General features: G+C 38.9%; 1 protein-coding gene across 7 annotated transcripts in view; it reads left to right on the forward strand.

The window, feature by feature from the left end:
* LOC116256082 (uncharacterized) overlaps nucleotides 1–11,568 on the forward strand; it is a 103,102-nt gene extending 91,534 nt beyond the window's left edge. For 6 of the 7 annotated variants that reach the window (XM_031632248.2, XM_031632249.2, XM_031632245.2 and 3 more), the window contains 2 exons: nucleotides 10,625–10,729; nucleotides 10,926–11,568. In XM_031632248.2, coding sequence (XP_031488108.1) covers nucleotides 10,625–10,729; nucleotides 10,926–10,991 — 171 coding nt within the window. In that variant the 3' untranslated portion in view covers nucleotides 10,992–11,568. The remainder of the gene's footprint in view (nucleotides 1–10,624; nucleotides 10,730–10,925) is intronic. The other variant, XM_050078301.1, reaches the window with a different exon arrangement.
* The last annotated feature ends 5,059 nt before the right edge of the window (nucleotides 11,569–16,627 follow it).

Genomic DNA, 16,627 nt, shown 5'->3' on the forward strand with positions numbered 1-16,627 from the left:
TTCAAATGAGTTCAAAAGATATTTAGAAAACTATGGAATAGTCCATCAAAAATCTTGTCCAAGAACACCTCAACAAAATGGACTTTCTGAAAGAAAACATAGGCACATAATTGAAACAACTAAAACTCTTCTTATTGCCAAAAATGTGCCTAAAAACTTTTGGGCCGAAACAGCCCTAGCATCTGTATATCTCATCAATAGAATGTCTTCAAAAGCTTTAAATAATATAACCCCTTTTGAAAAATTATTCAAATATGAACCTGATTTGAAAAGGCTTCGTGTTTTTGGTTGCAAATGTTTTGTTCTTAATGACAAGGCTGATAAACTAAGTTCAAATGTTATTGAGTGTGTTTTTATTGGTTATTCTGAAACACAAAAAGGCTACAAATGTTATGATCCAGTCAAAGACAAGATCATAGTTTCAAGAAATGTAAAGTTTTGTGAAGACGAAAATGGATTCAAAATTTGTGAAAAATCACAACACAACAATGATTATTCCTTTTTATTTAAGTATCTCTCTCAATGTGATGATGAAATGCATGATGTTGATGATAGTAACACTGATGATAACGATAACGGAGTAGCCAAGGATATAATCACATATCATAGAAGAAACCGGCAACAAGATGTTGATGAAGGAGAACATCATGAGACTATTGATCTCCAACCAACTCTACAAAGTGAAGAAAACCTTAGAAGATCTATTAGAAATGTAAGACAACCCAATAGGTTTGTGTCATATGAAACTTTCACCCCAACTCATAGAGCTAGAATTAATGCCATTCACTCTCACTTTGAACCTTCTACTTTTAATGAAGCCTCTAAATATATTGAATGGAAGAATGCCATGATAGAAGAATTAGATGCCTTGAGAAAAGCCCAAACTTGGGAAATACAAGACCTACCTATAGGAAAAAAGACTATTGGATGCAAGTGGGTTTACAAGGTGAAGACTAGAAGTGACGGATCTTTAGAAAGATATAAAGCCAGGCTTGTTGCCAAAGGTTACGCTCAAGAATATGGTATTGACTATGAGGAAACCTTTGCTCCTGTAGCTAGAATGACTACTGTTAGGACCCTTATTGCTTTAGCATCTATTAAAAACTGGAATATCTACCAAATGGACGTTAAAAATGTATTTTTAAATGGAGATCTTATGGAAGAAGTTTACATGGAAGTACCACCAGGGTTGTCAGTTCCTCAAGGAAAAGTTCTTAGACTTAATAAGGCTCTTTATGGCCTCAAACAAGCTCCTAAAGCTTGGTTTGACCGTTTCTACTCTGTTATTTCTGATTATGGATTTCATTCATGTTTAACTGACACTGCCTTGTTTGTTAAGAATACTAATGCAGGTATCATAATCCTCCTACTGTATGTTGATGACATGATCATTACAGGTAGTGATAAGGAAGGTATTAGAGAATGTAAAAAATTGTTACAAAGAACTTTTGAAATGAAAGATTTAGGTTTTCTAACGTATTTCTTGGGTATTGAGGTTGCATATTCTACTAGAGGATATTTTTTATCACAAACTAAGTTTGCTGCAGAGATCATTGCTAAATCAGGCATAACAGATGATAAGGTCATAGAAACTCCTGAAGCAGTAGGAAACAAAATGAAGATTGATGATGGAGTTCCACTTACAAATCCCACTCATTATCGACAACTTGTGGGTTCCTTAATGTATTTTAGCATCACTCGGCCTGACATTGCTCATGCAATTCATACTGTGAGTCAATTCCAACATGCTCCATCAACCGTTCATATGGGAGCTGTTCTTCGTATCATTAGATATATCAAGGGAACAATAAATAAGGGAGTATTTATGTCTTCCTCTTCCCCTTTAAACTTGATTGCTTATACTGATGCTGATTGGGGAGGAGATCCAAATGATAGACACTCAACTACTGGTTTTTATGTTTTTTTAGGAGAATCACTCATCTCATGGAAGTGCAAGAAACAACAGAAAGTCTCTCTATCCTCTACTGAAGCTGAATATCGAGCCATGGCTTCTACAACTATGGAAATTGTGTGGCTTCGTCAAATGCTTCTTGATATGGGAACAAGAATAGAAGAACCTACTGATTTGTGCTGCGATAACAAGAGTTCTATCTACATTGCCAAGAATCAAACATTTCATGAACGAACAAAGCATATAGAGATGGATTGTCACTATGTTCGTGAAGAATTTTTGAACAAGACAATCAAACTTCCATATGTCTCCTCCGAGTTCCAGCTGGCTGATTTCTTCACGAAGCCTCTATGTTCTCCCAGATTCAACTTTTTTTTAAATAAACTTTCGGTGTTAGCACCGTAAGTTTAAGGGGGGGTGTTAGGAAATAAGATATCTTGTTGATATCATAGCTAGATTAGGTTTTACATTTTTTACATTTTATTTTCATTTTTATGTATTTTATTATTTCTTTTATTTTTCTTTTTCTTTTCTTTTATTTTCCTTTTCTTTTTCTTTTCTTTTCTTTTCTTTTTCTTTTCTTTTCTTTTTCTTTTCTTTTTCTTTTCTTTTCTTTTTCCTTTTCTTTTTCTTTTTGTTTCCCCTTTGTTCTAGCCGTTGGGAGTTCCAACGGCTCCTTTATGAGCCGTTGGAACCTCCAACGGCTAGAACAGCCCTCTCTTCCTTCTCTCCTTCACTCTAATTGGTTATATATATTCTTGGGCTGCCTCTTGTACAATGTATACTGTTTTACACAGCCATTTGACATTCATTCAATAAGATTGATATATTTCAAGTGGCCTTAGTGCCTTTTCCTATCATATTCTTCTTTAGTGACTATTATAGTCACATTTATAGTCCATCTGAGTGTCTGTGGCTGTCTCAAGTTTATCAATAATCCTGTCACTTTGCGTGGTGTGTATCAGCTCTTTGGCCTAATATTTCAGCATTCAGCCATGATTCATATACATCATTTCTTACATTAAGTGTTGCATGTGAGTCCTTTAAATCCTTCAACCTGAGCTCATCAAAAACAACATGTCGTGAAATATGCACACGTCCAGTCTTGGATTGTAGCAACGATAGCCTTTATAATTTTCTGCATAACCCACAAATCGACACATGACAGCTCGATCGTGAAACTTATTTCTCAAAGAAACATCAACATGAACGTAACAGATGCATCCAAAAACATGTAGTTCATCATAATTTGGTTGTTTTTTATGTAAAATAAAGAATGGAGATTTTCCTTCAAGTATGGATAGTGGCAGTTGATTCATAACATGAACAACTGTATGGAAGGCTTCAGTCCACAAAGTCATGGGCACATCTGTGTTATGCATCATACTTAGAGCACTTTTGACTATGTGTCTGTGTTTCTTTCAACAATACCATTCTGTTGTGGTGTGCGTGGACATGAAATCTGTCTAGTAATCCAATGATTTAGTAAATACTCAGTAAATTCATTTGAAATGAACTCACCATCGCCATCACATTCGAAATGCATGATATTACTAGAATATTTGTTTTGGACCAAGACATGAAATTGAGTGAATAAGCGAAAAACTTCCAATTTGCTTTTCATGAAGTGAATCCAAGTATAACGTGAATAAGAATCAATGAAAACAACATAATATCTACTCCCAGATACGAAGAAATAGAAGCAGGCTCCCAAACATCAGAATATATGGTGTCAAATAACTTCGAAGCTCGCTTGTTTATTGATTGAAAAGGAAGGGCATGGCTCTTACAAATATGACAGCTTGAGCACATGCAAGACTCATTGACAGGACTTAGACTAGACTTATGTAATAGTCCGTCTGTAACAAGACTTTGAATGAAAGACCGATTACAATGTGCTAAACAACTGTGCCAAAGAGATGGCATATCATACTCTGTTATATTGACTTCACTATGGCTGGGGAAAGTTAAATCTGAAACACAAGACTTAGACACCTTTGGAGTTTCTTCAATGACGTATGTCTCCTTTGCGAACACCCTCAGCGAATGTCTTCTTGGTTTGAGCATCTTTGACATAAATAGAAGGAGTAAACTCAACAGAGGAATGAGTATCATCAATAAGCTTTGACACAGAAATTATATATTCTTTTGACATTTGGAACAACGAGAACATTTTTTAAAGGTATGGAGGAATGAACCATGGATAAGTGTGCATTTCCAATATGTGATATTTTGTGATGGAAACCATCTCCTGTGACAACTGAGCCGTTTGCTAAATAAGGGAGAGCGCTAGAAAGCTTACCTGCGTCACCAGTTACATGAGCTGCGGCACCAGAATCCACATACCATTATCCTTCCTCATTTTGCTTGAGATTGACTTTAGACAACACTGTCATTAAAATCTGTTGTACATCAGGGGAAATGTTCGACGTTGCAATCGTGTTCGAAACAGATGACCCTGCTGCCTTATTGTCACGCTTGACCTGTTTTCCCTTGTTCTGAGGATTATGCTAATATTCTGACTTCACAGACCTCTCTTATTGCAATAAAAACAAGTAGGTATCCTTCATGGTACATTTGTCTGTGCATCTGTGTTTAGTGTAGAAAGGATACCTCTCCCCATCACTGCCTGTGAGTTCCAAATTCTTGGACGACTTCCTTGCAAAGCATGGGTCCCAGTGACCAACACATTGTGATTGCCAGAATGAACTAATTCATGTCGTTGTACACGACTCGCTTCATGCTGAACTGTTGAAGTATGTTAGACGGGTCTCGGGACCGGGTCCGGATCCATACCCGATCCATCTTGTAGCCCTTGTTGGGCATTACTTAAGTCGTGTAACCCTAATCTTTATGGAAAATGAAATCTTAAGAGAGAGAGAGTCTGGCGGCTAGTGGGCAACCAGCTCCTCCTCATCCGTGGTTTTTTTCCTCTTGTTGAGGGTTTTTCCACGTTACATCGTGTTCCTCGTATTCTCTTTCTCTGTGCTCGTGTTTCTACATGGTATCAGAGCCCACGAGATTGGGACTTTTTTGGTGATCGTAGAGTTTTCTTCACTCGCCTCCGCCGCTGTCACCGTCGTCGTTTCCACCGTCACCGCCGCCGTCGTCGTGTCCGACGTCGTTACCTTTCTATTGCATCGTCCGACGACGCTGCTGACACCGCCACCGGCGTCACCGCCCTTGCTGCTATCACCGTCATCGTTTCTGCCGCTGCCGCTGCTGTCACCGTCGTCGTTTTCGCCGCCGCCGCCGCCGCCGTTTGCTGTTGCCCCCCTTCCTCCCTGCCATCGCCCTCTGCGCCGTCGATATCGGCGCCTGACCTACTCCCTGCATCATTGTTCTCCTGCGGGATCTGCTGCAGAGTTCCAGCACCTCTGCTCACGCCAGTTGCTGCGTGCTCCCCATTGCCGCGGCTGCCCTTTGTCACTGCAGGAGAAATTTGGGTGGTCGATCGACGTGATGGCGGATTCCCCTATGGGAGAGTGGATCATCGACAGTGGCGCTACTCACCACATGACCGGCAATCCTAAAGTCTTTCATGGGTATAAGCTTTCGTCAGGAAAGGAACATGTTTCTCTTGCTGATGGTTCCTCTATCTTTGTTGCTGGGAAAGGGAGTCTCCCACTTTTGAACAAGTTCTTTGTCCACAATGCTCTACATGTTCCCCATCTTCCCTTGAACCTCTTGTCGGTTAGCAAGATCACGAAAGAGTTGAATTGCGAACTGATCTTTTCTGCTGATCGCTGTGTTATGCAGGACTTGGTGACAGGAAAGAGGAATGGGATTGGTCTGACTTCTGACGGGCTATATCGTTTACCTATGCGTACTGCTTAGGCTCTCATGACGGCAGTCAGTCAAGCAACGAAGAACAGAGAGGAGTCCCTTCAATTGCTTCTACGGTGGCATGAGCGCCTTGGACACCTGCCTTTTGGAATTCTTAGACAGCTATTTTTTTATTTATGTTCCAGGTTAGATATGACTATGGTGTCCTATGATGTCTGTCACCTGGCCAAACATGTTAGGGCTTCATATCCTTTGTCTAGCCATCGGTCTCATGGGGTATTTGTCATGATTCATTCTGATGTGTGGGGGCCTTCAGGGATTCCTTCTTATCATGGTTTTCAGTATTTTATCACCTTTATAGATGATTGTTCTCGTAACACTATTGTCTACTAGTTGAAAGACCGTAGTGAAGTTCCTACGGCCATAGAGACTTTCATTGCTTATGTGGAAACTCAATATGGAGCATCTGTTAAGACCTTTCGATCTGACAATGCTCGTGAGTATATGTGTCAGTCTGTTGATAGCTTCTTTCGAAAAAACGGAATTGTTCATGAGACTTCCTGTAGTTATACTCCTCCTCAAAATGGATTTGCTGAACGAAAGAATCGTCAGTTATTGAATATGACTCGAGCTCTTCTTTTTCAACGTCATGTTCCAAAAAGGTATTGGGGGGATGCTGTGTTGACCAGTGTGTATCTTATAAACCGTTTGCCTAGTCGTGTGTTGAATGGGCAGACGCCTCACTCTATGTTACCGGGGAGTCGTGAACCTTTCTCTCTTCCACCAAGAGTCTTTGGCTGTGTTTGTTTTATTCACAATCATAGTCCTCACATAAAAAAGCTTGATTCAAGGTCTATTAAGGGCGTATTTCTAGGTTATTCTCCCACTCAAAAAGGGTATAAGTGTCGGGACCCTTCCACTGGTCGTGCCTATGTTACCAAAGATGTCACTTTCCTTAAACATGCTTCCTATTTTCGTGAGAATCCTCTTCAGGGGGAGAATTTTATGTCAAAGGAAGAGTATTCTTCGAGTCAGGAAATTCTGTTTACAGATTTTTTGGACTACAGGCGTGAATCCATTGGTCCTTCTATTGAGGTGCTTGAACAAGAGAAAAATGGAGAGTGTTCTACTGGGGCAGGAGAGGAATGCAATCGTCTGTTTGGGCAAGTTTACTCTAGGCGAAGAGTCTGTACTGAGGAGATGACAGGTGGTGAGAATTCTGCTCCCAATCCAATTAGTCCTTCCCTGGATGACCCAAGTCGTGCTCAGAAACAACCTGTTGAAGAAGAGATTCAGACTGTTATTGCAAGTGAAGAGCTTCCCATCGCCCTGCGAAAGGGTGTCAGGTCATGTACACAACATCCTATTGGTAACTTTGTTTCATATTCTAGACTGAGCAAGGACTACAAATGTTTTGTATCTTTTCTTTCTTTGGCTATGATTCCCAGAAATGTTGCTGAGGCTCAAAGTGATCCCAAGTGGACTTATGCAATGCAAGAAGAGATGGAAGCCCTGAGAAGAAACATGACATGAGAAGTTATAAAGATTTCTGAGGCGGTTCACTTGGTTGGATCTAAGTGGGTCTACACCATCAAGTACAAACCAGATGGAAGTGTTGAAAGGTACAAAGCTCGTCTTGTAGCCAAGGGGTTTAGTCAGAAATATGTGATTGATTATTTGGAGACCTTTGCTCCTGTTGCGAAGATGAAGACTGTCGGAGTCATTATCTCCTTAGCTGTGATGAAGGAGTGGAAGATGTACCAAGTTGATGTCAAGAACGCATTTCTCTATGGAGACCTTGAAGAGAAAGTATATATGTGTATGTCTCCAGGATATGAGGAACCTGGAAAATGTTGCAAGTTAAGGAAAGCTTTATATGGGCTCAAGCAATCTCCTCGAGCATGGTTTGAACGACTTAGACTTGTCATGAAACAATGTGGATACCATCAAGGGAATGGAGATCATACACTCTTTGTGAAGAGAAATGAACAAAAGGTTACTATTTTGTTGGTATATGTTGATGATATGATTGTCACAGGTGATGATGAAGATGAAATAATTAAGTTAAAGAAACTGTTGGCGATCGAGTTTGATCTCAAGGACCTTGGTAAGTTGAAATATTTCCTTGGCATTGAAATTGCTAGGTCTGAGACTAGCCTCGTGCTAAATCAACGGAAGTACACCCTAGATTTGTTAAAGGAGACCGGGAAATTAGGGTGTAGACCAGCTTCTACTTCTCTAGATGCTGGCCATAAGCTAAGTCTTAGAGATGGGGAGCCTCTTTGTGAAGAGGCTAAAAGAAGATATCAATGTCTTGTAGGGAAGTTGATTTATCTTACTCTCACTAGACCTGATATTACCTTTGTTGTGAATGTGATGAGTCAGTTCATGCATGCTCCCACGGATGTCCACTTGAAGGCTGTTGAGAGGATCTTGTGCTACTTGAAGAGAAATCCTGGCAAAGGTCTTTTGTATGCCAAGCAAGACACTCTTGGGATTGAAGGTTATTCAGATGCAGACTGGGCAGGCTGTATTGACACTAGGAGGTCCACCTCTGGCTATTGTATCTATTTGGGAGGGAATCTCATAGTGTGGAGAAGTAAAAGGCAAGATGTTTGTTCTCGTTCCAGTGCTGAAGCAAAATACAGAGCAGTGGCTATGGGAGTTTCAGAGCTTTTGTGACTAAAAGTATTGTTGACGGATATTGGTATAAAGGTTGAAGAACCAATGAAGATGTATTGCGATAACAAGTCTGCAATCAACTTGGCCAACAACCCTGTGCTTCATGACAGAACAAAGCATGTTGACATTGACCGACATTTCATTCAAGAGAATTGATGCTAAAGAACTTGTACTTCCTTACATGAGATCTGAAGACCAAACAGCTGATGTTTTGACGAAAGCTCTATCTTCAACTTCATTCGAGAGAAATGTATCCAAGTTGGGCATGTTTGATATGTATGCCCAACTTGAGGTAGAGTGTTGAAGTATGTTAGACGGGTCTCGAGACCGGGTCCGGATCCATACCCGATCCATCTTGTAGCCCTTGTTGGGCATTACTTAAGTTGTGTAACCCTAATCCTTATGGAAAATGAAATCTTAAGAGAGAGAGAGTCTGGCGGCTAGTGGGCAACCAGCTCCTCCTCATCCGTGGTTTTTTTCCTCTTGTTGAGGGTTTTTCCACGTTACATCGTGTTCCTCGTATTCTCTTTCTTTGTGCTCGTGTTTCTACATGAACCAATTTTGCTTTTAGGTCTTCAAAAGAGGGAAGAATAGGTAATACCTCAGTGTCAAAAACATCAAATTCTGACCCCAATCCACTCAAAGCCTATTGTACCTTGTCCTTGTCGCTGACTGGGTGCCCTATGATTGCAAGCTGATCGCTGACATTATTGATTTCATGTATGTATTCCAAGACTGAACGTGTGCCTCGTTTGATATCCTGAAATTGCTTCTTGAGTTGTAGAAATCTCGCTTCAGATACTTGAGAATACGTGGTAGCAAGTACAGTCCACAACTCAAGTGCTGAAAGATCATCATTAACGCCCGCCAGAACTTCCTCTGATATTGTGGAGGTGATATAAGCAACGAGAGATTGATCATGAGTCATCCATGTCTCATATTCAAGATTGATTTCTACAATGGTTTCTTAAACTTGCCCTGTAGCATTCTTCACCTCTCGCATAATCCATTCAGGTGGCAGAGATGTGGTGCCATTGAGATGTTCATAGGGACGGTGACTCTTGATGAACGAGACTATTTGACGTTTCCATGTCAAATAGTTGGGTATGATTTAGCTTTTATGAAATGAGTTGAGAGAGAAAATTGAACGACAAGATGCTGGAATTGCGGTGGGGATCCATAGTTGCAGCAATCAGGAAAACAGGGGAAAATAAAAATTTTGAGATCAGGGTTAGGTGGCTGACAGAAATTAGGGTAAAAGTGGCAGACGGTAGGGATTAATGCAGACAGATTAGGGCTGAAATTTTGGGGATTAGGACGATTAGGGCACACAGTAGGATTAGGGCAGAAAACAGAAATTTGAGGACTAGGGTACAAAAGAAACAAAGTTTAGGGCAGAAATTAGAGATTCTTACTGGACATTCTTAGTGGCAAAACCCCGTTTTGATACCATGTAAGATTTTGATATCTAATGCCAAACCACCAAATGAAGTTAGATGCAAGAGGAGGAAGAGAGAAGTAGGCTGCACGTCCAAGCAAGAGAGAGATGAAAGAGAGCAACAGCAATTGACGGCTGCCTCTTGTTATCATTATATACTAATCACAATTTAGGGTACAACATAAAATACACAAAATAACATTAAGAGTTACAAGTATGCCACCACCCATGATGTGTTGGGCGTGTGGATCAAATGGGTCTAGTCTGGGTGACCCGATCCATATCGTACAAACTTAACAATAGGAGGCCAATCATGTGTGAGTTCTGTGTCAACAAGCTTTGAAACTTGGATTGACTGTTAATGGTCATATCTGTAGGTTTACGTCCCAGCCTAGTGGTTTGAACTGTACTTGAACGAAATACACGCTTATATCTTTGGAATAAAACTGTTACAAGTGGTGAAAATTTAGTGATGTGTGATCAAATGTATGGAATTTGCCTGATTGTCCAATCAATTGATTAACTCCTAAGGTATGTACAGGGGCATAATTTTGGTTTTGCTCAAGTTTCCTTTCTAAAATTTGCAACTCCAGCATTGTTCTCCTGATATGTACAGAAAGGTTGATTATCCTGAGATACGGTGTTTGTAGCATATTTCTGTTTATGTACTTGTGCTCAATACATGGTCATGTCAGTGCAAATATGTGTACTTGTGAATGAAGTTCTAGTCTTCTTCATCTTTCATCCTTCAATTTCCTGTTCTGTTTCATGTTCTTTTCATGATGCTTTCTCGCTTATTTCACAAGAGCCAAGAAACATGTACGGTGCAAGATGTGCAAGAATTGCAGTTAGTGATTGAAGACATGCAATTGAGGATTAGAAAGCTTGAAAGGTGGCATGTAATAAACACGGTATATCTCTGGCATGTGCACTGTGTAAATTGACTTCTTTATTTTCCTAACCCAAGAGCAATGTTGCACCAAAGTACCGTACCAAACTGCATGCAGCGAGGCTCATAAACTCGGGAGCACTGTTACTGACCAGATCTCTTTGTTACCATTCTTTCCTTTCAGTATGTAGCAACTCTAATGTTTCAACTTCTTCCAGGTTTTGTGGACACTGTTTATGTCAGCACTTGTTGGGTACTCTTTATACCAAAGAAAGCGTCAGTGATAGCCATGGATGAAACATGTCGATTCCAAGTGACACCGCATTCTAGCTTGTGAATATGCACATTCTGTGTACCCTTGCTTCTCCCTAATAAATCAGCCAGTCAGCCTGCAACACTTGTGCATAAGAAGCCCTCAACAATCTTCTCGTCCCCTTTTATGGATTGTTGACATATTTACCACAGCTCTGGCTGCATATTCTTTTTGCCATTGTTATACCTAAACAATGTATACCCATTTAAATGAAAAATGTATAAAAAAGTCCTGTTCTTAAAGAATCAGGTGATGAACGGTGCTTCAAATATAAGTGGCCCTGCTAGTGTATGAAATGGCCTAGAAGCAGAAACAGAGCTGATTGTGATGCTTTTCGTGAAATAGCTCTCAAGGAGACACAGATGGTCCAGATTGTATAGATTGGAGGTTGGGGAGATTGGATCTAATGCAGCAACTGAAGACGTAGACCTATGCAACCCAGGCACATGCTTCTTATGTGCTTCTGTCGTGCTTATGATTAGGGTTACTCAACCTCTCATTGTAAAAGAATTGTTTTATTTTCAATTGAAAGCAATGGTTTGTGGCAATGGTAGAAGTCATGGAATCGGGCTGGTGAGTTTTCTTGTGTTCTGTTGAGGCCCGCCTTCTTATTGAACTCTCCTTTTGTTAAGTCAACAGGGCACAATTAGATGAAGGTCAAGCCTTGAAATTATTAGGCTTGGGTAGAGGACAAAATTTCAAAGCCAAGTGCATCACATGTCGTGAAGCAGAAATAAAGTTGGGATGGTCGAAATCGAAAAAAGGAAAAAAAGAATGAATGTGAGCCATCCTGCAGATGGAAGGTATTTGGCCTTCCATGGTCGAAACTCTGCCAAGGAACAGGAGCGAAGTGTTCTTTCTTTAAATTCATTCATTTATGACGTCTTTACTGAAGCCCAATGCTACAGGCAGCTTTAGGCTTCTGCCAAGTTAGTCTTCCTTACAGTTGGGGTTAATTCCGGATTTGGATGAGGAGTAAGACACCTGTCAACTAAGTATCATGTACCTACTGTTTGCAAGCCTTACAGATTGAACTGATGATTGGACTTTTATCGATTCATCAGTCTGATCAGTTATGCTACGCTCCTCGAAGTGTAGGAAAAACATGATATTTAATATGCTTACTATTCTTTTCTTCCTGCACCATGGCATATGACAAATCGCCTTCCTCATGTTGAAGCTAGCTCGAAAGCTAGCTTCCAGTTAGGGGTGTCTGCCAGCCAGTTTAGCTTACCTATAATAAGCTTGAGTTCTACGTAAGTTTGTGTCGTCCAAGCATTAAATTTTTCTAAAGGTACCTAACGAATTTAAAATAGGGGCCATCTAGGTGCAAAGGAGACAACCATGATTGCATGAATATTAGCACAGATATTGTTTATATTTGTTGAATGAGCCTAAACGAGCTGAACGCCTGGTTTGGGTTCATCTGATTATAGATGACAAATGAAACCACACAGCTAGTTTAATAGACGAACGATGCTCGATGGTGCACCCTTAGTTCCTACTAATTTTCATGCTAAATTTGGTTAAAGAAACAAAAAATGTATACAGGTAGATCTGTTAGTGATTTTGAGGCCATAGTCTTCAAAGTTGGCGTTGTCATTTCAACATCAAAAACACTTACTATTTTTATTGAATGTTCTTTATTATCTTCTTTGTATCTGTTCATCCATGAACCATCACACTGCAACCTGTGTCTTTCCAACTCATTCTTAAATGATCACAATATGCCTGCACATCTTTGACTGCATTGTCAGGAATATAACCTCTCAACTTATGATAAGATGGCATTTTATAACCACGACCTAAAGAAGTGATTGTATCTAAGAGAGGCTGAAAATAAAAAAAATTAACGGCACTAAGATGAATGCTGACATCCAAAAACCTTCTTCCAATTGAATCGTCTGCCTGTTAGACAATTTCCTTTGAAAATATGGCTTTATGTATCTTAGGTTGAGCACTTCAACCAGTATAAGCAAGGAAAAAAAACATCTTATTACTGATGGAAAAAAAGCTGCCAGTAATAATGTGATTTCACTAACAACCTACGGGTCATGTCAGTAAACCTTGATTTTCATCAATAGAAAGGCAAGTCATCAGAAAAAGTCAGTTTTTTATTGACCAATGACACCCTTTTGTCAATAAAGGCTGCATTGTTACTGACGTATCCTTCTCTCATCAGTATTAATTTAACCCAATATTGATGTTCGACCAGTATGACTAGTGTTCCTTGTTTCACTGACGTTTCTTTCACCTCATAGAAAGCCATCAGTATTTGTGGACTACCATGGATATTTTCAATCAGTAATGATCTGATTATCGCTGATGTTTTTAGATCAGCGATGTGTTAGTATTTGCCTGACTATGACTGATGTTTGTCCGACCGTCAATGAATGTTCATGTTTTAGTGACTGACATATTCGCTACGATCGTCAGTCTATGGTTTCTACCATCAGTAATACCATGACTGATAGATTCGCTATTTTTGCTGACGATTATCTATTGTTAGTAATTCTGACCTTTAGGCTGGCTGAAATATTTTCTGGGGATTGAGATCAGCCACTTCACAAAGGGTCTATTTTTATAGAAAAAAAAAATATGCATTGGTCTTGCTTAAGAGTATAGGTGAACTTGTTTCATAACCAATTATCACTTCTATTAAAGTTAACCCCAGATTGGAAATTGTTGATGATAATTATCAAGTACTAGAAATTAGTTGCAAAATCAATTCATTTGACCAGCCAGATGTCACATTTGCCCTCAATGAAGTCAATAAATATGCACATGCCTCTCGCTAGACTCATGTGGTTAATCATATTCTAAAATATTTAAAAGGACTCCTAGTTGTGGCTTCTGGATGAAGTGAAATGGGAATACCAACATAGAAAAATATACCAATGCCGATTGTGCACGTAGTGCTTTAGATAGAAGATCAATAATGGGACTTGGTGTCATGATAAGTTGCAATTTTGTCTATTACAAAAAAAGTTGGTTCCGCGGACGCATGGAAAATATACAGCTGTGAAAGTTCACTTTTACCAACATTCGAAGCTAAATGTCGGTAAGCATAAATTTTCACCGAGATCCAAAGGATGACGTTGGTTAAAAGAAGCCTTCACTGATGCATGGAGCTATTGTGTCATTGAAATTTCACATTTACCAATGGGTTACTGTTCTTGCATTGATGAAAGTTTTTGAATTCAGTTGTGTGTTGGTAAAAAGTACATGTATCAATCTAATTTTTACCAACACGTCGCATTCTCCGCATCGTTGAAACGTATTTCCATTCAAACATTACTGGCGCGAGTATCGCATGTCGTTGAAACTCTACTTTGATAGACGTGTTCATTACAGACGTTGTTAATGTCCTTTCACCGACACGCCTTGAACGTCAATAATGTTACCGACATTTTTATGTAATGCTTTTACTGATGTGTCTCACACATTAGTAAAGGCTTTCCCGACTTATTGCCCCCACCCCCCCCCGCCGGAACCTTTTTTCTCATTCCTTCTTCTTCCCTCTTTTCTTTTCTCTTCCCTATTTTTCCCACCGACGATTTACTTTGATAGACGTGTTGGTTACGGACGTCGTTAGTGTCCTTTTCACCGACGCGCATTGGACATCAGCAATGTTTACAGTATTAACATTACTGACGTTTTTATGTAATGCTTTTACCGATGTCTCTCTCACGCAAAAGCCTTTCCTGACTTATTGTCCATGCCCGAACCCTTTTTCTCATTCCTTCTTCTTTCCTTTTTTCTTTTCTCTTCCCTATTCCTCCCACCGGCAATTTTGGATTGAACTCTTTTTTTTCATTGTGGTTTTGGATTGCTTGAAACTTGAAAGGTTGGTTCTTCAATCTCCACTCATTTTTTCTAATTCTATATGATTGTCATTTTGTTCAAGGCCAAGTGCAAAGTAAAGAAATTAAGATCCTTTTTGTAAAAAGTTATGTCGACATATTTACAAAGCTATTACCAGTGAACAATTATCAGGTGTCATGAGCAAGGTGGGGATAGTGAATATTCACTCCTCCCAACTAGAGTAGATATCCTTAGGGAGAGCTTCTCAATAGTTTCTCATATCTATCGATGATCTTGGTTTTCATTTTTTTTTTTTTTTTTTTTGGAGGGGTTGGGGGGGGGGGGGGTTAAGGGCAACATATATAGTGAAGAAAAAAAGTACACGAAAGAGAAAAAGGTGAGAGTGAAACAATTAATCCCGAATGTGGCAAGCTGAACTCATTTCCCTGTATATATTAAATGATTGTAAGCGCCTCAACTAGTTTGGACAACTCAAACTCATTTTCTTTTATATATTAAATGATCTGTTAAGCATCTCAACTAGTTCTAGTAGTCTCAATTCAAACTACTAGATGAAGTTATCCCATCTACATTACATATTTCAAAGATCCAAATTTTAATTGGTAAGAACAATTATAGTTAGAGAGAATTCAAATCATGAACCCAAGTTCTATAATTATGAGTTGGTTGCCCCATAACCACAGGGTTAAGTGATCATAATGAAACACAATTTATTTGATAAGAATTAATAAGTTTTAGATCACATAATTTTAATGTTTATCAATGGAAACTAAGGCGATAAACATGAATCACTTGCAGAAAAACTTATTAAGAATTTTTTATTTTGTTTGGAAGTAGAAAAGAACGTCTAAAGGGACGCACATAAATGATACAAGTAAGTCACTTGTGGAAACATTAGGATTCTTTAAAAGACATAACTGCCTAGAAAGAAAAAAGGAGATATCTGTCAACAACATGGAAAAGGGCATACTATAAATTATTTTTTAGACTTTAATTTATAAGAGGCATAGAAATAATAGGCGAATCATTTTAAATGGTAAAAAAGTTTATAATAATCAGTTATAATATACAGGTTGTGATTAATGATAATCTTTTGGAAATCACTTGTTCAACTTGAATAGTCCTTGGTAATTATATAAGATGTAATTCAATCAAATTATGTAAATACTTCAAAACTGAACAAGGAATTATAAATACTTTAAAGAGACGGCACATTTGTATATCATCTAAAAGTTCACGTTTATCCAAATTTATTGACAATGACATTTCTCATTCTCTAAAAATATGTCTGACATAACTTCTAAAACATCAGGAAATGTGTCTACAAAAAGATATGCATAGTAAATTTTTTTCCACCACTATGTTCAGCAACTTTTAAGAAGTGAGAAAAGCATGACAACGAAATGAGTAACACAGACAATTTACAAGTGACATGCACGGCTGATCAAAATTAAGATTTCTTTAATGTTTTAGTCTTCTCAGTTTGCTTCATTTTTCCCCATTATTATTCTGTTCCATAGTGAATTCTGTTCATGTCATATTTCTCTGTGATACAAGTACTAAATCTGTTCATGTCATAAGAGGGTTTTGATGTTGCAGAATTATGACACAGTGAACCCATGAAGAATCTCTGCGTGATGAGTGTTGTAGGTAGAGGTGGAAGTGGAAAGAATATAGGAATTTGCTTCATCAGATGCACGTCTATAATATCCTTTACAAAAGGCTGATTTACATTTATTTTGAAATTTTGAGTTGGTTTCAACTTTCAATTGCGGAGGGTGT

This window comes from Nymphaea colorata, chromosome 6 (genome assembly GCF_008831285.2).
Source record: "Nymphaea colorata isolate Beijing-Zhang1983 chromosome 6, ASM883128v2, whole genome shotgun sequence".
NCBI lineage: Eukaryota > Viridiplantae > Streptophyta > Magnoliopsida > Nymphaeales > Nymphaeaceae > Nymphaea > Nymphaea colorata.